General features: G+C 42.3%; 4 protein-coding genes across 4 annotated transcripts in view; 2 read left to right on the top strand and 2 right to left on the bottom strand.

Moving 5' to 3' along the window:
- Positions 1 to 1,179: 1,179 nt before the first annotated feature.
- LOC126787437 (uncharacterized) lies at positions 1,180 to 3,537 on the bottom strand. The gene has a single exon (XM_050513323.1). It carries the CDS (start codon positions 3,535 to 3,537, stop codon positions 1,180 to 1,182), a length of 2,358 nt encoding a protein of 785 aa, XP_050369280.1.
- Positions 3,538 to 3,549: 12 nt separating this feature from the next.
- Positions 3,550 to 6,828, bottom strand: LOC126787438 (uncharacterized). Its single transcript, XM_050513324.1, has one exon. The coding sequence runs from the start codon at positions 6,826 to 6,828 to the stop codon at positions 3,550 to 3,552; it is 3,279 nt and encodes a 1,092-aa protein (XP_050369281.1).
- Positions 6,829 to 13,214: 6,386 nt separating this feature from the next.
- On the top strand, positions 13,215 to 14,572 carry LOC126787439 (uncharacterized). Its single transcript, XM_050513325.1, has 3 exons — positions 13,215 to 13,546; positions 13,613 to 13,996; positions 14,170 to 14,572. Exons 1-3 carry the CDS (start codon positions 13,215 to 13,217, stop codon positions 14,570 to 14,572), a joined length of 1,119 nt encoding a protein of 372 aa, XP_050369282.1.
- Positions 14,573 to 15,730: 1,158 nt separating this feature from the next.
- The window catches only part of LOC126786825 (scarecrow-like protein 14), a 51,718-nt gene continuing 45,360 nt past the window's right edge, over positions 15,731 to 22,088 (top strand). The window contains exon 1 of the mRNA XM_050512778.1: positions 15,731 to 17,928. Within this exon, the coding sequence (XP_050368735.1) occupies positions 16,130 to 17,928 (1,799 nt within the window). The 5' untranslated portion in view covers positions 15,731 to 16,129. The remainder of the gene's footprint in view (positions 17,929 to 22,088) is intronic.

Below are 22,088 nucleotides of genomic sequence, written 5' to 3' on the forward strand. Positions count from 1 at the left end.
ATGCGGAGCGGGATGCTCTGGAGGCACAGCGCCATCTCGCCGAAGTGGTTGAACGAGACAGCACCCGTGAGACAAGGGTGTTGCTGCTGGAAAATGACTTGGCCAATGCTAGGGCCAAGTTGGAAAATGCGGCGAACCTCCAGGAGGACCTTCGGCAGGAGGTTGCCCGTCGAGAGGTAGCGGAGTCACTTGCCCGAGAAGCGGCGGCGGAGAGGGATGCGGCGCAGTCTGCCCTTGCGGATGCAGAGGAGCTTGTTAGAAGGATGAGCGAGGAGGCAGAAGCTGAGAGGGCCCGCGTAGCAGAGGAGGCTGCGTCTAGCGCCGTGACTGCCTTCAAATCATCCATGGAGATGACTAAGTACTTGGAAGGGTACTATGTCACGGCTGTGGGTGACATGATAGCGCAGTTCCAGGAGCTGGAGATGCTGGATCCCGCGGACTACGAGGTCCGGCTGTCGGAGAAGGGTTTGGAACCGCCGCCCATGCCACATGAAGTGACTCCGCCCTTTTCGCAGCCTACTTCTACTGCGGAGGCCGAAGGTGGTAAGGAAATTTCTAACTCTTCTTCGTCTGGTTTTTCTTGTGATAATGACAGGTCTGATTCTAATCCGGAGACTCCCTCTCCTACTCCTCCTTCTCAGAGCATCAGGATGCACAACCGCCGCAAGGCGAATCGGGGGAAGCGGCGGGGCTAGAAGCTGCGAGTACCGGCGATGCGGTCTGAGCAACGCTGGCGTACCAAGTTGCGGGGGAGGAGTAGGATAGGGTGATAAGATCGTTGTAATGCGTCTCCTGTCGCCGTAGTCTTTATGTTTCTGTAATATTTTTTTTTTTTTTTTTTTTTGCATTTTCTGTAACGGCCTTTGTGCCGAACTTGCTATCTTTTGATGAATAAAAGTTCTTTTGACCCGTGTTTTTTTTTATATTATTGCCGTAGCAATATTGTGGTTGTTGTTTTGTGCTTTTGGCTGTATGCTTAATTCTATCTTCGTTGTGCGCACAATGAAATTGTCTGTCGAAGGAATTTAATTGCCATAGTACGCTAGCGTAGTAAGGATCAATGGTTTGAAAAATTCCTCATTTCATTGATAGCCTGGCCGTAGCCATTTTGTACAAAGATAGCTAAAGCAGCGCGCCAAAAGCACTCAAACAGTTGGTCCTTGTGCTACGGATGGACTCTTACTTGTAATAGTACTTGAGTTGTTCCATGTTCCAAGGATGGGCTAATTTTTCTCCGTACTTGTCTTCTAGGCAGTACGTGTTTGGGGCTATGATTTGGACGACTTTATATGGTCCCTCCCATCTCGGGCGTAGTCCAGTGACCTTTGTTTGGATCTTCTTTAGGACCCAGTCGCCTACTTGTAGTGTCCTGCTCTTGACTCTTGAGTTATAGAAGCGTGCCACGCGCTGTTTGTTCTGGATGTTATGGCGATGCGCTGTGATGCGTTTCTCTTCCAAGAGATCTTTATCAAGGTGTATACTGTCCGAATTGGTTTCGGGGTCAAATAGTGAAACCCGTTGTGTTGGCTGAATTACTTCGATGGGTAGAACTGCTTCCGTGCCATACATTAAGCAAAAAGGAGTTTCGCCCGTGGCTTCTGTTGGTGTGGTACGGATTGCCCATACTACCTCGTCGAGTTTTTCTGGCCAAAGTCCTTTAGCTTCACCCAGCTTTTTCCGAAGAAGGTTCTTAATCAATTTGTTGGCGGCTTCTACTTGCCCATTGGTTTTTGGATGTGCTACGGATGCGAATTTGAGCTTAGTTCCTCTTGCCTTGCACCAAGTGATGAGGTACTCGTTGTTGAACTGCGTGCCGTTATCTGTGATGATAGACTCCGGCGTACCGTGACGGTAGAAGATGTTGCGTTGCAGGAAGTTTTGAACCTTCTCGGTTGTTATGGCCGTAAGGGGCGCAGCTTCAATCCATTTGGAATGATAATCGATACATACAATGACCCACTTGAATTGACATTTCCCGACGGGTAATGGGCCAATCAGATCCATTCCCCAAAGGCAGTTGATCCACGGGCTGACTATGTAGGATAGTGGTTCGGAGGGTAGGCGTGGTATGGGTCCATGGATTTGACATTTGTGGCAAGACCTGGCGAGCTCCTGTGCATCGGAGGCTAATGTGGGCCAATAATATCCTGTGCGGAGTGTTTTTGCGGCCAATGCGCGGCTGCCGTAATGGTTGCCACAATCACCGCTGTGGATTTCGTTCAAGATCTGCTTGCCTTCTTTGGTTGTGACGCACTTGAGGTCAGCATTCAGCAGACCTTGGCGATAGAGTGTGTTGTTCCGCAGGTAATATCTTACCGCCCGTCTCCTTAGTTGTTTTGCCATGGTCTCGTCTTCTGGTAGCTTGCCGTTGCACTTGAATGCTACTATCTCATCCATCCACGAGGCTTGGTCGCGCTCTATCTGGCATATCTGTTGCAAGGTCTGGTGAATGGAGGGATGGTGGAGAATTTCGACCCTGGTGTCCTTGTGGCATTGGTGGGGTTGCGCCGTGGCGAGTCTTGCTAAGGAGTCCGCTCTTGCGTTATTGGCCCTCGGTATTTGATTGATGTGGTAGAATTCGAACCGCTTTAATAATGTTGTGGCATACGCCAGGTAGGCTGCTAGTTGCTCATCCTTAGCAGTGAAGGACCCGGTGATTTGATTGACTACGAGCTGAGAATCACTGAACACATTAATGCTAGTGGCACCCGTGCTTAGGGCTAATTGTAGTCCTGCAATCAGTGCTTCGTACTCCGCTACATTGTTGGAGGCGGCAAAGTTGAATTTTAAAGCATACTCGAGTTCGAGTCCCCCCGGTCCGCTCAAGATGATCCCCGCTCCGCTAGATTTTGCGCAGCTAGAGCCATCTACGTGCAAATTCCATGGCGAAATACTGACGGGGTTAATGACATTATCTGGTTCCACTTCCGCCGTATCTCGGGGGATCATTTCTGCTATGAAATCGGCTACGGCCTGTCCTTTTATGGCGGGTCGTGGCCTGTATTCGATGTCGAATTCTGTCAGCTCGATAGCCCATTTGTTGAGTCGCCCGGAGTGTTCTGGATTCTGTAGTACTTGTTTGAGAGGTTGATTTGTGAGTACGTGGATGCTGTGAGTTTGGAAATAGTGGCGCAGTCGTCTGGCTGCTACGATGAGCGCGAGGGCTAATTGCTCCAATGTTGGGTATCTTGTCTCTGGGCCGTTCATAGCTCGTCCTGCGTAAAAAACTGGTAGTTCTTTAGTTCCATCACGGCGAACTAAGGCACTGCTGACCGCGGTTGTGGATACTGCGAGGTAAAGGTACAGGGGTTCACCCGGCTGCGGGGTTGACAGTAATGGTACTGCGGCGACGTAATCTTTTAATCCCTGAAAGGCCTCTTGGCAGTCTGGTGTCCATTCGATCAGTTTACTCTTAGAACGTCTTAACAATCTGAAGAACGGCTCACACTTGTCAGTCAGTCTTGATATGAATCTAGATAATGCCACGAGCCTGCCTTGGAGGGCTTCTACATCCTTCTTGAGTGTTGGCTGCGCCATATCTAGGATGGCTTATATCTTTTCGGGATTTGCCTCTATGCCGCGTTGACTGACGATGTAGCCCAGGAACTTGCTTGTTGTTACGCCGAAAAAACATTTCTCCGGGTTTAATCTCATCTTGTACTTTTTGAGCACATTGAAGATGGTTCGGAGGTTGGTTACATGGTCTTCTGCTTTTATGCTTTTGGCCAGCATGTCATCGACGTACACCTCGATTTCCCGACCGATGTGTTGGTCAAACATTTGTGTGACGCAACGCACATACGTAGCACCCGCATTTTTTAATCCGAAGGGCATTACGTTGTAACAGTACAGGCCCCTATCAGTGACGAAGGTCGTAGCTTCTTGATCCGCCGGGTTCATGCGTATCTGATTGTACCCGGAGTAGGCGTCCATCATACTGAGCAACTCGTGACCTGCCGTGGTATCAATGAGCTGGTCAATTCTGGGTAGGGGGAAACTGTCTTTTGGGCATGCTTTGTTTACGTTCTTGTAATCCACACACATACGCCATTTACCGTTGGCTTTACGTACCATAACACAGTTTGAGATCCACTCAGGGTACTGTACCTCCCGGACGAACTTCATGCCTCTTAATTTGTCAACTTCCTGGCGTATCGCCGTGCTTTTTTCATCGTCGAAGCTTCGGCGCTTTTGCTTAATTGGGTGTGCGGAAGGTTTGATGTGCAATTCATGCATGATGATGTCGGGCGAGATGCCAGGCATGTCTTCATAAGACCATGCGAAGACTTCCATGTTGTCGCCCAAGAAACTTGTTAAATCTCTCTCAACAGTGGGATTGAGAGTTGCCCCGATTTTGATCTTGCGCTCCGGATGACTTGCGAATGGCGTAATGCTTTTCAATGAGGATTCGGGGTTTGCCGGAATTTTTGTCTCGTATGGCGTAGCCTTCTGCTTGCTCTTTCCCTTCGACGGTTCGCCATCTCGTGCGTCGACAACTTTGTCAGTTAAGTTTACTGTGGCGTGTACTGCCAGGATTTCGTGTCGGTTGCGCGTTTGTCGAATTGCACGTGTCTGGCAATCTTTTGCCACGGATTGTGAACCCCGGACCTGTCCTGTTCCGTGCGGAGTTGGGAATTTTATGAGCATCATGTGTCCGGCGATAAAGGTTCTCATCCGGTTAAGTGTAGGTCGGCCGATGATCCCGTTGTATGAGCTGTAGGCATCGACTATGATGAACTCAGCTTCGACGCAAACTGTGCATGGTGCGGTCCCAATACGTACTGTCATATAATCCGAACCTAGGGGTTGGGTTATGTCACCAGAGAAGCTGACTAGCGGTTCGTGGTCTTGTACCAATTTCTTGCCGCTACGCTCCATTTTTTCGTAGCAGCCCTTAAATAGGACGTTGACTGCAGATCCCGTGTCGATCATCATCTTCCCTACATCCCATTGTCCGCCCAGGATTGCGTCTATGAGGAAAGCGTCGTCATTGGGTAAGGAGATGCCAATTTCCTCGTCCTCAGTGAAGGTGATCGGTTTCCATCCTTCTTTCTGTCGTTTAACGTTTCCTCCTGTGATGGTATACACCTGCCTTGGGTGATTATTGCGGTCAAGGCGCTTTTTTGCTCGGTTGGACAAGTTGGTCTTCGGGGCTCCTCCCTCTATAACGTTGATGCGGCGTAGGGTCTCGACTGCGGCAACCACATTCTGTTGTACCCTCTGTTGCGCCGGGCGAACTCCCGTGTCGCCATTGGCTCTTAATATGCGGAGGGTGCGGCAAACATTCGTGTTATGACTTCCATTTTCGTGGAATCTGCACCATTTACCAGTTTCCGCTTCGGTTTGGGGGCGTAGCGGTCTTGCTGGTTTCCTCAACGTGTCCTGATGTGCGTGGAAAAAGTCCTCCAGGGTCTCTTCCCTAGGCAGTGTGTGGTCACTACGGCGTCCCATCGCGTTAACTTGGCGGGGGTCTCTGTTGTCGCGACGTTCCTGGCCAAGTCTTCTGTTCCTGTCCCGGCCCTTGTGCCGATCGTTGTTACGCGCATCACGGTGATTGGCTTGATGCCACTCTCTCTTCCTGCCTTTGCTATGGTCTTCTGTGTTTGGGAAGAGTTCGCGCTGGAGGGGGACTGTGTGTGTAGATGTTTGCGTCATAGTAGCTTTGTCTGATGGTACTGGGGTCCGCTTCTCTTCGTATGTGACGTATTCTGCCTGAGCGTATCGTACTGCTTCAGTCATGATGTCATCGTATGTGGCGCCGCGCATTCGAGGGTCCACATTAATGTGGAACAAGAAGTTCTCTGACCGTAGTCCTTCCTTAAAAGCAGCCAAGGCGAGCGTTTTGTTCAGGTTCCGGCATCTGGATGCTGCAGTCTGCCATCGCATGACGAAGGTGCCCAATGTTTCCCTGCTCTCTTGTTTTACTTGAAATAGGCCATCAGTTGTGTGGGCGGCCCCGGCCATGAGTATAAACCGATTAAGAAATGCTGTGGTTAACTGCGCGAAGGAATCCATGGAGTTCGCTGGTTGTTCAAAGAACCAATTCATGGCATCTCCATCTAAGGTTTCGCTGAATAGGTGGCATAAGGTGGCGTCGTCGAATTCTCTACTGGCAGTGACTTTTTTGAAGTTATCAATGTGCCGGAATGGATCGCCTTCACCTGTGTACGGCGTGATTTTTGGGCTCTTGGATTGAGAAGGACGCACGGTGTTCATTATTCTCGTAGTGAATGGGCCTGGCCTGGCTGCGAACACTGGTTGGCACCGTGGATTGGCATCCCGTTGTTCTATCGCTGTTAGCCGCTGCAAGATCAGGGCTAGCGTGGCAGACTCGCTGTTGTGAGCGGCTGTGGGGGGTCTGGAGCGGGAGGTGACGCTTGTGCTTCCTTCCTCACGGTTATGGATACGCCGTGGTGATGGTGGCCGTTTCTTGGCGAGTTCGGAGGGGGTCAAGCTGATACTTAAGCGAACTTGTTCTCGTCCTCTTGTTTGCGCGCTGCCCTCGCGATTTGACTCCTCATGTAAATGACTGCGCTCAGCCCGTTCAAGCTGTGTCCGTATCCTGTCAAGTTCGCTCTGAAGAGCTGCTGCTTTCTCGCGTTCCAGTACCTCGCGCTGCTGGCAATCGGCTAGGTCGCGAGCCATGCTTTCCATTCTTGCGGCGGTTGCCGGATCTGTAGTCGCATTGGTACTAACGACTGTTCCGGGTGTAGGTGTGAGGATGAAAGGGTCGTTGGCGGAGGGTAGAGGGTGGTTGAGGCTAAGGTCTGTGACGTCTTCGATGTGACCGCCTGCCGGAGTAGAGGGGGACGGATTCGTAGTGCCCATGTCGAAGTGTAGTTGTTTGGCTAGGTGTTGCATGGGATGTTTTTTTTTTGTTTGACTTTTTGTTGCGGTTTCCCACAGACGGCGCCAATGTTAATGCTGTGATTATACTTGATTCAGTACGCCGTGCTCCACGTGTATGTAGTACGCCGTACTCCCGGTCACTTCCCTGCCACGGGTAACACACGTCGTTAGAGTAGAGACCACGGCGACGTGGTCTTCGACTCTCCGACGCTCAAGTCAGGGCAATGATAATTCGTGCAGAGTGATGGTAGGAAGTTCAGTGTACTTACCTTGTAAGGTCAAGAGTCTGACCTTTTATTGTTGAGTTGAAGTGGATCGTTTACTTGCCATTCGATGTGGGACGACGTCCGATTAAGGTGCTCTCTGGAGCCTTCTTTGAGATGCGCGTGAGGGCACGTCCGTAGTCAGTTTGGGCCGTGGGGAGGCCCGTTGTGTAGTTAGCGCGGCTGACTTGCTGTTAGTGTTGTAGGATTGTGCTATACGTTAGCTTTAATGCGCTGGTAGTTGTGCTGATTATGGCGGGCATAAGTCTATGCCAACAAGTTCTAACTACAAATTTATTTCATAGGAATGCTTCATCACCTTTGATACTCTTTATCAGAGCTAACACCTCTTTATCCCCAATGGAATAGTTTAATTCCACCACATTAAACTTTCCTGATATGAACTTGCAAATATTTTCATGATTGGTATCTGGGGTTATGGCCAGAACTACTCATGTCCAGTAATAATCCTTTGCATCTGTCTGCAACATGATTAAGTCTTCTTCTTCTAGCAGCTGTAAGGGGCGCATAATTTGGGTTAACTCTTCTTTTTGACAGTATTACCATTGTCTTCCGTAAAGCAAAATTTCTTCTTGGAACTGGTTTTTGGTGAGAGTAAAGTAGTAAGACCGCTTACTTGGGGGATAGTCTTTAGCAAAGTTGACAACTCCTAAAAATATTTGTAAGGATTTTGCATCAGGGATTTGATATGAGAATTGGCTGATCTTCTTAATAATGTGTTCTTGGAGACGAATCTCTTCATCTTTAACATGAATACCCAAAAAATCGATCTCTCATTTGACCAAATGTATCTTCTTTTGTCCCAAAATGATTCATTTCTGGACAATAAGCGTGTAGACCTGCTCCAGATACTTCAAATGTTCGTTCATAGTTCTTGAGAGGACTAAGATATCGTTTATATAAACTATGAAGAAATCTGAATATGGCTTAAAAATGTTGTTCATCTTCCTTTGGAAATAGATGGAGCCTGCTTGAGACCAAATGGCATAACCAGCCATTCGTAATGCTCTTGCGGTGTTCCAAAAGCTGTTAAGGCCCTGAAATCTGGGTGCATTTTCACTTGCCAAAATCTTGATTTAGCATCAAACTTGATAAAGATTTTAGCTCTTTTGAGACGATTTATGAGGACCCTTACTTGAGCTATCTGATAAGACTTTCCATCTCTTTCATATCTTCTTTCCCATAATGATGTTGGCATCATGCATTTTAAGCTGGCAATATACCAGATTCTTGTCACAGTATAGTTGAGGATCTTCACTGATTACAAGTTTCAACAAATTCTCTATTTCAGCAATAGTTGGCACATTCTTCTGCTCAACTCTATTAGCATATACCTTCCGGTTATTCTCTCTGATATATTCATCTTCTCCATCTGAGCTTTCTAGTTCTAGTGAATTTGAATCAGATCCATTTTCAGGAAAATTGAACTCTTCTTCTGACTCAGTCTCTTCAGATTCCCTGTTTGACACTATCTCATTGTGATTTTTTAAATGATCCTTTAGCAGAAAAATGGGTTCTAAAACGGGCTTGTAATCACCACTCTTCGCTGGTGACCTCGGATATTGATCCTTGAATCCTTTTCCGGTGTCACTTACTACTTATGCAATGCGACATTCCCAAAAGAACTTGTGATTCTTCTCAAAACCAATCATTTGTGGATTTTGAATTATAGTTTGCTGGAGAAGAAAATAATTTCTAATCAACACATAAACTCCTTGGCTTTCACATTGCCAGATAATCTTGCATATAAAGTTCCCTCCACTTAGAGAAATGTTAACATTTCGCGCCATAGTATTCATGATAATCTCATGTTCTCCCATAACAACTCCAGTGACTGATCTTGGAGCTTTTTTCCAATATTCATATGGGATGGCATATCGCTTGGCAAGTGTATATCCTGAGCCGCTGTTTACGAACGCATGCAGGTGATATTTCTTGTATTTGGGAAACTTCAATCATATGGTGGTGTAGTTACTGAATCTGCTAGTCTGTACTTGCTTGACGTGTTTTTCCTTCTTTTTTTCTATAGTTAACAACTCTATGAAATGGTTAATCCTTTCAATGATAGGTTCTCTGATGAGATGATGGTTTTTGTTAGAATGATCTTCTATTCCTTTGTTGATATTAACGGACTCTATTAATTCCTTCTTCGGACTTAATGAAGTTACCAGCTTTATCTTTTTCAGGTCTTCTTCGAGCTTCGCCTTTTTTAATTCCTTCTTGTGTTCTACAAGAATATGGGTTTTTTTTTTCTCATGTTCTTCTCCTCAATTCTGTTACAAAGCATTCTTGATGATAAATTTCTCATGTGCTTTCACAATACATTGGAATCAATTCATTTTCTACAAGCTTACAGAAAATCACAAAATGAATTTTCCTGGATTGAGATAGAAACCACTGATAATATCAAGGGTATCCTGTTTCTAATTAAGAATCTGTAACAAAGATAGGACAATATTTTTGATCGTTGTCTTCTTCTTATGTACTTTCTGAATAGGCTTATTCTGAATCATCTTCTAACGGGTACTCAAGAGATTAGACAGAATCATTCTCTTCATCAGAATATGCTATTTCGAACCCTTTCAAGTTTGCATACTCAATTGCTTCTTCATATTTTTCAATTAGGACTCTTAATGATCTTTTATCCTTTTTTGGATACTCATTCGCATAATGTCCTTCTGTTTTGCACAACCAACATCGGCATTTCTTAACTTCTCTTGTAGAACCAAGATTGGTTTTCTTGTTCTTAATTTTTTTTTCTAGAAACAAATTTTCCATTTTCTCCTTTAGGTCTTCTTTTGAAGTTTTTCCAGAAATTGTACTTCTTTTTTGAAGAAAAATTCTTCTTTCTAACTTTGTTGCTAGAGAACTTCTTCTTGTATTTTCTTTACATGTGACATCCCCACTGGGTAGGAGTCTCTAATATCTTGGGACATATGTTTTCAACTCCCCTGAGTTGTTTCTACGCAATTTTAGATTTCATGTTCTCTACACATTGCCTTCTCAGAAGATCCCTGACTCTCTGTACAATCCCTCCTACTGTAAAAAATGTTAAGGGATTTTCTTCTAGAGACTGTGCTACTGCATCGTTCCAGAGTTCTGGTAGTTTCCTATAATAAGTTCTCACCAGATCTTCATTATCTATGTCTTCGATGGTGCAGTAGTAATTCTGGAACTCATTGGTGTACTCCTTAAAGTATCTCATGTTGCAGATACTTAACTTTTGAATGTTTGCCTTGGCCATTTCCTTTGCCTACTCACTATGTCCCGTTATATATCCGCAGAATTTTGCATATATCGGACATGCAAAATCTAGAGGATTGTTGGTTTGAGCCAACTTGGTTGCCTAATCAGGCCATTGGGTGCTCCTCTTGAAGGATTGATACCACTTCTGGACTATTCCAGTCAATGTTGACTCGTAATAGGCACGAGCTTCAGAGTACTCATATTTTGACAACACCAAGGCTTGGGTTAATCTCAAGCTAGCCACACGATTGTCTATGGTTTTTCTTTTGTCTCCAACTGGTCTAGATCAAGATATACTCCTCTTTCAAATACCGACTATCCCCATTTTGGTTCTGTATGAATGAATTTTGAGAACTCCTTTCTCCAGGTTTCCTGTAGGGGCTAATCCTTTGGGAAGTTTAACTTTATTTTCTCTAATGAACTTAGTAGGGTAGTTCATGATATTCTGAACTACTGTACTTCCTTGAGGGGGATTTGCCGTATTCACATTTTCTGTATCCATGTTAGAAGATTCACCAGATTCTAGTTTATCCTCTTGATACGGAAAAATCGTCCTTGGTTTTCTTCTTATCTTGATCTGTGAGATTTTTTGCCTGATTTCTCCTAACTCTTCTACTGAATCACACGTTTCTGCTTTTGCATATAGACTCTTGAGTCTTTCAGCTCCAAGCATCTTCATTGGTCTCTTTATATCTTCTTCCTCGAATGATTCTTCTAGGAATGTAGATGACTTGGTTCCTGGAGTGCTTCCTTCTTCATAACTAGCAAATGAATGTCTATAGAATTGTAGGCTTATCTTTCCTCCTATGTCTTCATAGATTGATGCTTTGGTATTCTCAATTTGCTTAACTGGCGGAGTTAGGTTCTACTCTTGTGGAAATGTCACCTCATTCTATTTTGTATCATGCTTCTACTCGGTATGATTTTTTGGATTAGTGAGGATAGATATAGTGATTTCGGGACTGTTAAGGAATTTAGTATTTGGGAAAACATTCGAGCTCATGAGTTTATAATAGATTCGGTAATCTATGGCGAGCTCCATCATTCCCTTTTTCATAGAAATCTCATCTGTCTTGAATCTCAACCTGAGACAGTGTGGTTAATCCCTAAGGTGCGTAGTTAAATTTGGAAAAATATTGAAGTACACAACTTGAATGCATAGAGAGGCTTTACCGTTCGTAACAGGCTTTTCTTGAAGTCTATTATCGTGTCATCTTGTAGGACACATAAGACAAAACAGTCTATTCCGTCCATGACTAGAAGTTTTATTCCCACTTGAACCGCTCCAATGTGCATGTATGAATAACTTCTTCGAATTGCTTCACTTACTTCCTTTTGAGTTATCAACCTAATGTTAGTTTCTTCACCTGTTGCCGGAATGATTAGTTCAAAAATCTTGAACCTATGAGAATTTAAAAGGAAAGAACCTTTCTCATAGATTTCGTGAAGTCTGAATTTAGAAACTGTGGCATCCCGTACATTTGATTCTATCTCATTGTACTCAATTTTTTAATCATTGATGAGTTGTATAGGAATTGTGCTCCTTTTGCTGAATACTTTGCTTAACATCTTCATGTTCCTTCTCTCAGGGGTTAAATTCTTCAACTCTTATCTCTCATTAAAGATGAGAGAATTCGTTATAGATTGTATTCAGTACTCTACATGCGTACTCTATCGACTATTGATTCTCCTGGATATGTCTTGAATGTAAACACTTTTGTCACATAATTTGGTATGTATTCTCTCTTGTTAGTTAAGAGAAGCCAACTTTGTGGCATAAGACTTTTAGCCTACCTGCTTTTGAGCTAAGCAAGCTCTGATAACAGATATGGCGGATCTAACCGATGCTCAAAATATTTAGGGGTCTCTGATCTTCTTCGAAAATTTCCTCAAGGACTTTGATATTTTCTCTAGTTTTGTGGATTCTACATTGGACTCTATAGATAATATCCCAGTAATTTATGATTTTTTAGGAAGGTTATCTCTATATCTCACTAATTTTTTATTTTTTTTCTTCTTGGAGTTCTTTCAAAGAAATTTTTACAAAAGCTAAAAGTTCAAATATATAAGCTATTAAGTTTATAATAATGATAAATACATCATTGTTTACCTTCGAGTATATGATGAATTTATACATTTATAAAATGTAAATAAACAACCTTAGAGATCAAGGCGCACCGTAGACGAATCCAATTTGTGCACATTATTAACTCAAATGCGTGCAAACTATTGCAAATAGCCAAATATTAACCCACGAAATGCTTTTCAAGTGTCAACTACTGAAGAAGATTAGGCATCACAGATACGATAGGAATACACAAAACTGAAAGCAAGTTAATCATTCGGGTGTGGCGGCAGGTATGACCCAATAGTTATGTGGGTAGTGACGTAGGATGGTAGTACATGTCATGGGCTGCAGCCCATGTGGGTTTTTTTTTTACTTCTATTCATTATTTATAGATTATTTAAGCATAAAGCATACTTCCATATATATATATATATATATATATCTAGCCCATGCAACTTGTAATATCATAATAATTGAAGTGTAAACAAAGTCAAAATAGTAAAGTTCTCCTTATTAATCTAGCAAACCAAATCGTACCAAATAGACAAGGAAAAACTACTTCAATAAAGACAAGAATAGCTTTTACAATTAAGACAAGGAAAAACTATTTACAATTAGACAAGTAAATAATTAGATAGATTATGTAAAAAACCACGTACCAAGAAACCTCTATTTAAACAATTTCCACTATTTTCTCTTCATCAAATTTTGTCATTCAACTCCTCTTCATTATTATTGACTTGCTTAACTCAAGTCATTAATGCATCATGAAGCCTACACAACCTGATGGTTGTAAGCCCATGAAACAAAAGACCATATACTCGCTATTTAGAAAATATTCTCCATCATCTCAACCTCAAACAGAAAGAATTGAGCCTCAAACAGTTGAAACTAATCAAGAAATCGTCCTCAACCCTCTTGAATGTGATCCGGGTGTACGTCCTCAAATCTACAACTATCCTGTCAATCTACGTGATAAGGTTCGATTGTCATATATTCTGCTTGGGCCACGTCAACCTACATTAGCAGAGTATCCAGCTCACTTAGATGGTGGTCAAAATCGTCAGTTCAATGAGTCATGGTTCAAAAACATTTCATGGTTAGAGTATTCAATTAAAAAAGACAATGCATATTGTTTCTCGTGTTACCTTTTTTATATAAATAGGTCACATAAAACATTTACTATTGATGGTTTTAGAAATTGGAAGAAAGTTGGGGGATCACGTTGTGCTTTAAATGGTCATGCCGGTACTGCAAATTCTACACATCATCTTGCAATGCAGCAGTGGCAAAACTTGAAGAATCCATTGACTCATATTGACAAAGTGGTAGAGAGATTACCACTAGCTAAAATAATTGAGAATCGGTTGAGTCTTAATACAACTGTGGAGAGCGTCCGATTTTTGGCAACTCAAGGACTAGCTTTTAGAGATAATGATGAGTCTGTGACTTCAGATAATCATGGAAAATTTAATGAATTAGTAGAAGCTTTTGGAAGAAACAATCCAGAGGTTAAGAGAGTCTTAGATAATGCTCATTTCAATGCGAAGTATACATCACCAACAATACAGAAAGAGATCCTTAGTATATTAGCTAACAAAATCAGAAGTAGAATTCAGGAGGAAATTGGGGAAAACACCTTTTGTATTCTCGTTGATGAAACACAAGACACCTCTAATAAGGAACAAATGAGTATTGTCCTATGATTTGTTGACAACAAAGGGTTTGTGAGAGAGCTGTTGTGGATGTTGTTGACACAAAAGCCCAAACTCTTAAAGATGAGATATGCAAGGTACTTGGAAAATACAATCTTTTACTAGAGAATATGCGTTGTCAAGGTTATCATGGTGCTAGCAATATGTGTGGATCATGGAATGGACTACAAGTATTGTTTCTTCAAGAATGTCCATATGCCTATTATGTACATTGTTTCACTCACCGCTTACAACTTGCTTTAATTGCTGCAGCCGAAGAAGTTAGAGTTGTTTGGAGATTTTTCTCATCGTTGATTAACATTGTGAATTTTGTTGGTGGTTCTACCAAGCGTAGTACTGAGTTAAAATTGACTAGGGAAGATGAACTTGAAAGGTTGTTGGATGCTGGATTGGCTGAGACAGGAAAATGAGCTAATCAAACTCGTTGTTTGTAGAGACCAGGAAGAACTCGATGGGGAAGTCACTTTAAGTCTATCAATAGCTTGATTGAATTATTCAATTCAACAAAATTAGTGATAGAAAACATTAAAGATAATGGGCCCACTAGAAAAATTTGTAGTGAAGCTGAAGGTATATATCTATGTATGACCTCTTTTGATTTTGTATTTGTCTTGCATCTTTTGAATATGGGAATCACTGATTTTCTTTGTCAATAATTTCAAAAGAAATCTATCGATATTGTTAGTGCCTTGAATCATATCACAACAACAAAAGCAAAACTTCAAGAGTTGAGGGAGAATGGTGAAGACCAAGACACATCAATGATGTGCCTGATATGAATGCGCCTCATAAGAAGGGTATTGGTCGTCCTAGCCAACAGAGGGATGTTATTACAATAGAACATTACTATCATTTTGATATAGTGAATGTTGTGATTGATAAACAGTTGGTAGAGTTAGATGATCGATTTCTAGAGCAATCCAAGGAACTTCTTATTCTTAGTGCAACCTTAGATTCTAGTGACGGCTTTAAATCTTTCAAAGAAGATGATATTTGCAGCCTTGCTAAAAAGTTCTATCCCTAAGATTTTACTTCTTCTGAGTCGCACGCTTTGAATTTGCAATTGTCATTTTATGGTGAAGTTATTCGTTAGCATCCTGAGCTCCAAAATATTCAGTCTTTCTAATTTATGTGTGAAGTTGGTTCAAACAAGATTAGCAGAAGACTACCACTTGATTCTTAAACTGGTTCGTTTGGTATTAACTTTTCCAGTCTCTACATCAACGACTGAACAAGCATTTTCAGCTTTGAGAATTATTAAAAATCAATTTCGGAGCAAAATAGAAGAAGAATTCCTTGATGACTGCATGATAGTTCACATTGAAAGACAATTTGCTGATGGTGTCGACAATGGGTCAATGATTGATGAATTTGCTACAAAAAATCATAGATTCCAACTAAAAATTAGGTAGTTAAATTGTATCAATTTTTATAATTTTTGTATGTTTAAATTTATCGATTTTTATTTAAATATTTTATTAAATAAAAATTTAACCCAGCCTGTTTAAAAATCATGCATGTGGCCTGATGGGAACACATCCGAGTGAATCCTAAATGGACCCGTTAAATGGACCCGTATGATCTGGCCGGCGATTTCGTATGGTTCGTATCAGTTCGACGGTTGTGGCGGACTTGAAAGTTTGTGATTCTTCTCCCAGTTTCTCTTCTTCTTGATAATAATTGAATACACAAGTCAAACCTCCAGCCACTCCCATTTTACTCGGAGGTAAGGTTATCTGCAACCTTTCTTAAAGCTTGAGCTTTTCATTCTGTTTCTTTGTGTTCATTGTCTTTTCATTCTTGCAAATAACCGGTTTGATGATTCTACTCAAGTCTCTATCTGGGTATTTGACTTTTCGCTCTTATTTCTTTTAAAGCTTAAGTCTTTAGTGTCGAAGTTTCATATCAGAGTTGGGCTTCTTGAAATATAGAGATTCTGACGGGATTTTGATAGATTAGTTGTTCCTATGGATACCCTTCAAAGATATTCTGTTCCAGGGTTCAAATTAGACCATGGCCCAGTTTCTGTCTATCCAAATTCGAATCTTGCAAATGGGTTCAAAGAAAATCATGAATCCTCTAATCCTGTTTTTCTTGCATCCAAATCTCACCTTTCTAGTGATTCAAATAATGAGAGTTCTGAGGTAGATGGTGTAGATATCAATGACTGCAACAATCCTGTACTCAAGTACATTAGTGATATTCTTCTAGAAGAAGACTTGGAGGGTATGCCCTGCATGATGCAGGACTGTTTAGCCCTCCAAGCTGCTGAGAAGTCTTTCTATGATGTCCTTGTTCAGAAGGACCCTCCTTTACCCAACCAACCCTATAGTTCTGTGCACCAAAGCGCTGAGAGTTCTGATGACGATTCCCCACATAGTTTTCAAAGCAGTAATCGCAATTGCTCTTATGCTGTTGAAACTGATTGGGTGTGGGATCCAGCATTCTCTCCAGTCCAATCTTCTGTTTTTGATTCTTTCTCGAGTACCCTTATGGTTTCTGATTCATTTTCTAAGATGCAAAGTCTTGGGGAATTTGGAGGGGTGGGGAAAGCAAGCAAGTTTCTTCCGAATACGAAACTTGATATGTTTGACTCAGAGAGGTTTCAACGTTCAGTGGCATCTGAGTCAGAGGTTGATGGCTACAACTCAACAAATGAAACAAGTGGAAAGAAGAATCGTCAAAGGGAGGATAGTCATTTTCCAGAAGAAGAGAGGAGCAGCAAGCAGTCAGCTGGTATAGGGGACGACTTTGAACCTCAAGAAATGTTTGACAAGGTTTTGCTTGGTCCTAGTGAGAATTATGAGTCTGAGCTTTGTGCTGATTATGAGTCATTGAAAACTGAAGGAAATGGGAAGTTGCAGCGTAACAAGCAATCTAAAGGACTGAAGGCAAAGCGTCAGAGTAACATTGGCGAAGTGGTGGATTTGTGCACAATGCTAAATCAGTGTGCACAAGCGGTGGCAAACTTTGATCACCGAACTGCAAGTGAACTACTCAAACAGATACGGAAGCACTCAACACCCCATGGTGATGCAACCCAGAGGTTAGCTCATTACTTTGCTGATGGCCTCCAGACACGCTTGGCTGGTGCCAACACCCCATCGTATTCACCTCTTGTTAGTGTGCAGATATCATCTGCTAAAATTTTAAAAGCTTACCAGGTATTTATTACAGCTTGCCCTTTCAAAAAGATGTCACACTTCTTTGCCAACAGAACAATTATGAAACTTTCAGAAACTGCAACTAGGCTTCACATTATTGATTTTGGTATTTCTTATGGATTTCAATGGCCTTGCCTGATTCAACATCTGTCCCAAAGACCTGGTGCACCTCCTAAGCTTCGTATCACAGCAATTGAGCTTCCCCAACCCGGTTTGCGACCTACAGAACGAGTTGAACAGACCGGGCGTCGCTTAGAAAAATATGCCAAGAGATTTAATGTTCCATTTGAGTACAATGTGATAGCTCAGAAATGGGAAACTATTCGGATTGAGGACATCAAAATTGACAGAAATGAGTTGATTGTGGTCAATTGTTTGCACCGTTTAAGGCACATACCAGATGAGACGGTAATGGTGAACAGTCCTAGAGATGCTGTGCTTGAGTTGATAAGGAATATTAGTCCAGACCTTTTCATTCATGGTGCTATTAATGGTACACACAATACTCCCTTCTTTCGCACACGTTTCAGAGAGGCACTTCTCCACTACTATTCACTGTTTGATATGTTTGAGGCGACTGTCTCTCGTGAAGATGTACATAGGTCTATGTTTGAAAAAGCAATATATGGTAGAGATATCGTTAATATCGTAGCATGCGAGGGAGTTGAAAGAGTTGAAAGGCCTGAAACATACAGACAGTGGCAGGTCAGGAATGTGCGGGCTGGGTTCAACCAGTTACCACTAGACCAGAATCTGTTGAAGAAAGTGAAGACTATGTCGAAAGTAATGCGCTATCACAATGATTTTAGAGTGGATGAAGATGGACATTGGATGCTGCACGGATGGAAAGGAAGAACCATCATGGCTCTTTCTTTTTGGAAGCCTACCTAGGAGTTTGACATTGCTCTTTCTTTTGTTTTAGGATAAAGTTTGTTTTTGTGTTTTATGATGATGGCTGAATGAAGTGATGATATATGTCTATGCCTCTCCATGGCTGAGAGTTTGATCTAGGATCTATTCTCTTCATATCAGGCTATCTGCTTCTTTGCGAGCAACAGTCTTGGTTGGTCAATTATCTAAAATTGTACTTAGGTGCAGAAATGGAGCCATGTTGGATAGTGGATACACTGGTAACCAAATGCTACATATATCTCTATGTTTCGGAAGAATTACTATTATACCCTCGTGCGTCTTAGCCTTAATAGATTTCTTGTTAGAGATAAATTAGCATTTCTGTAATAGATTAGGACTCCGAATCTTACGAGATTGTAGTTTTGTAATGCCTATAAATAGGCCCCCATATCATTCAATAAAAATACAGTTATTTCATCATGCATCACGTTATCACACACTTTGCTCTAAAACCCTGAACTTTTATAGCCCCAGATTTTTTTCCCCTGCTGGCCGCCCTTGTCTCCGGCCTCTGGCAACCCTTTCTGTCGGTGCTTCTAGTCAGCGACAGCCTCCTCGCAGCTCCTGCTCACCGCCACTGTAGACCCCCTTGCAGCCCCTGCAGGCAGCCTCGCAGCTCCGCAGGGTCTCCTCAGCGTTCACCCTGCAAAATCATCTTTTTGCCCCGTAAGTCCCCATATCAAAGCATTCAAGATTGCTCATCCAGCATATTCAAGCAAGCAACGCGAATATAACAAGCAAAGTCTTCGCTCAAGAGTAGATACTTTCGTGTTCTCCACACATTCAAAGGTAATTTTTCATTAACGTTCCCGCTTTTAAACGTATAGATATATTATATCGGGCGTTATTAGCCTTCTTTATGTCTTCTTTCCGGCATTTCTTATAACGCTGATGAGACTAGATAGGGATGAGTTTCCCCTTTTGGTCGATTTGTTTTTGTGTGACGGTCCTGGGGGAGTCACAATTGTTTTGAAAGAGAAGTTAATCAATTTTCGTGTGGTTGCTTGAGTGCACTGCTGTTTTGGGTGCGATTGTGAGTATCGCCGTTTGCATCGATTTTTCTTGTGACCATATACGTCACCCTTTCTAATTCCTGTTATACTTGAATCTAATCGATTATGTATTTGTTTTTGTAGATGTCATCGTCATCTCAACCAAAATTCGGCATTTTTGATCTAGAAGGCAAGGAATACCACCGATGGGTTTTCGACATGGAGCTCGTTTTCGAGAGTCGAGGGATCGAACGCATGTCTGCTGACCTTCCTGCTAATTTCCCACCTATGGCCAAGACTTATCTCTCAAACAGCAATACGTGAACGTAAAAGATCCTAAAGGATTATAAGACAAACTACGCTTGCGGTACAACAACTTTCATGATAAGCTTCTCCCTGAATTGACCGTTAGATGGGATAATATCCGTCTATTGGACTATAAGAGAGTGGATGACTTTAATCAAGATATGTTATGCCTGCAATCCGATCTTGGAACCGTTGGTGTCATCAAGACCGATATAGATCTTCTCAATAAGACATTGGACACATTTCCAATCAACTATGATGATCAATGTGTGCAACTCATGTAGTTTTTAAATTGGACGCTTTTGGGTTACATAAGACCCCAATAACACTACATTGTGAATTTGAAACTTAAAAAAAAAATCTGGAAAACGGACCTCAGAACGTCAAAATTGACGTCGTTTGGCCTTTGGCTGTACCCGGTTAATGTTCCGGCGTTTTCGGCGTCATCATCTGGTTCCTGCCGGCGTCTCTTGTCGGACCTACAGCTCCGGCCGCCGCTGGTTTCCGGCGCGTTTTCGACAATTTGCTTGTCGTTTCTTGTCATTTTTTCCAGCATAGTCCAACACTTCTTGCTGCTACGTTTTCCCAATCTAAATTTCACCCGGTTTTCAATTATTTGATATGGTTTTTCAATTAATTTTCTGGTTTTCTCTAAGTCCGTTATATGCACTCACCGTCGCTCTTTATGTGTGTTTTTACACCGATTTTGGATGGTTTAAACCACCCTAGTTTACTATTTGGTATTTCACTGCTTCAATACCATGTTTTCATAACTCTTTAGTTGATGAATGTAGAGTACTATTGCCATGTGATACATTCGATGAGATCACACTTTGTTCTGATTGCATTTCTTACAATATTCTACGGTGTATTGTACATAATTGTTCAAGTGTCGCTGACTTTCTTAATTTTCAATTTGTAGATGTCCTGCGGCGAAATCGAATGTCTAGTTGATTGCGGAACCACCCACACTGTTCTACGGTACACACAGTTGTTCACGGATCTAGTGTTTTCAATTTCTTTGATTACTACAATGATTGGCTTGAAATCCATCATTTAAGGAAGAGACACTGCTTCTTTTATGTTGCCTAATGGTACGACTCTCAACGTCGTTGACGATCTTTATGCGCCGAAGTCTCCCCGCACCTTGCTATGTTTTACGGACATACGTGGCAATGGTTTTCAACTCGATACTTATGTTGAGAATGAAGAAGAATATCTTTGTGTTACCTCTGAGAAAGATGGCCAACGCCGCATCTTAGAGAATATGAAGAGTCTCGGGAATGGTTTGTATCTTACTTCCATTCGAATCTTTGAATCATATGCGGTTAAACGCAACTTTTGTGATTTGGACTCTTATATGCTTTGGCATGCCCGTCTCGGGCACCCTGGACGTGATATGATGATTAGATTTCTTAAGAATTCACATGGTCATCCATTTTTCAAGGCGATTGGAGGATCACCTCACCCGTGCTCCACATGGTGAGGCCGTGCCTACTCGTGCACTGCACGGTGTGGCCGAGCCAGCCCCTCTCGGCAGCTCCATGCCATTCATGTCATCAGTGGCGGCATCACCTCCTTCACAGGAGCTTGCAATGCCTCCATGGCAATTTCTGATGCTCATCGCTCGTATTACAATGCTTGTTCTTTTGCTAAATTTCAAGGAAGTCATTCTTTTGCTAAGGCTTCAACCGAGAATATTCAATTCTTACAACATATCCAAGGTGACATTTATGGATCTATTCAACCGGAATGTGAACCTTTTAGATATTTTATGGTATTGGTTAATGCATCAACGCGTTGGTCACACGGCGCTTTGCTATCCACAATGAATGCTGCATTTGCTAAGTTATTAGCTGAGATCATCAAACTTAGTGCTCACCACCCTGACTATCCTATCAAATCCATTCGTTTGGATAATGCTGGAGAATTCACCTCCAAAACTTTTGATGATTACTACATGTCTATTGAGATCGAAGTTGAACATCCCGTTCCTCATGTTCATTCACAGAACGGTCTAGAAGAGGCTACCATCCAGCGTATCGAGCTTGTTACTCGGGCAATGGTTATGGGTACTAACCTGCCGGTCTCTACGTAAGGATATGCAGTGTTGCATGCAGCGACACTTATTCGTCTCCACCAGTCCACCGCGCGGTTCGCCGTTGTCATCTGTCATGGTTTACTGATCCCGTCCCTTGTGCTCGCCGCCATTACCGGTGATCAAATTTTGTCCAGTAGTCAACACGAATCTGATGTTCTTGCACAAACCCTTACTGGGGCTCGACCAATTGAAGACATGTGTGAGTTGGATTTGGTTCCTGAAATCGAAACCGAAGACATGTCTTCCGATCTTGATTTTCTGGGTTATAAAGAACCGTAAGAAGGTAAACCTATATCACCTCCTTTTGTGTCCTGTTAATGATGATGATCTATTGAGTTCTGAGTCGAATTTGAATTCAGAGCCTTCTTGGTGTAGGGTTAATCTCCCTTGATTTTGATTCGAACCATAATTTCTGTATGTATTTGAGTTTTGGTTTAGACAAGCAAATGAA

Source organism: Argentina anserina, chromosome 3 (genome assembly GCF_933775445.1).
Source record: "Argentina anserina chromosome 3, drPotAnse1.1, whole genome shotgun sequence".
Taxonomy (NCBI): domain Eukaryota; kingdom Viridiplantae; phylum Streptophyta; class Magnoliopsida; order Rosales; family Rosaceae; genus Argentina; species Argentina anserina.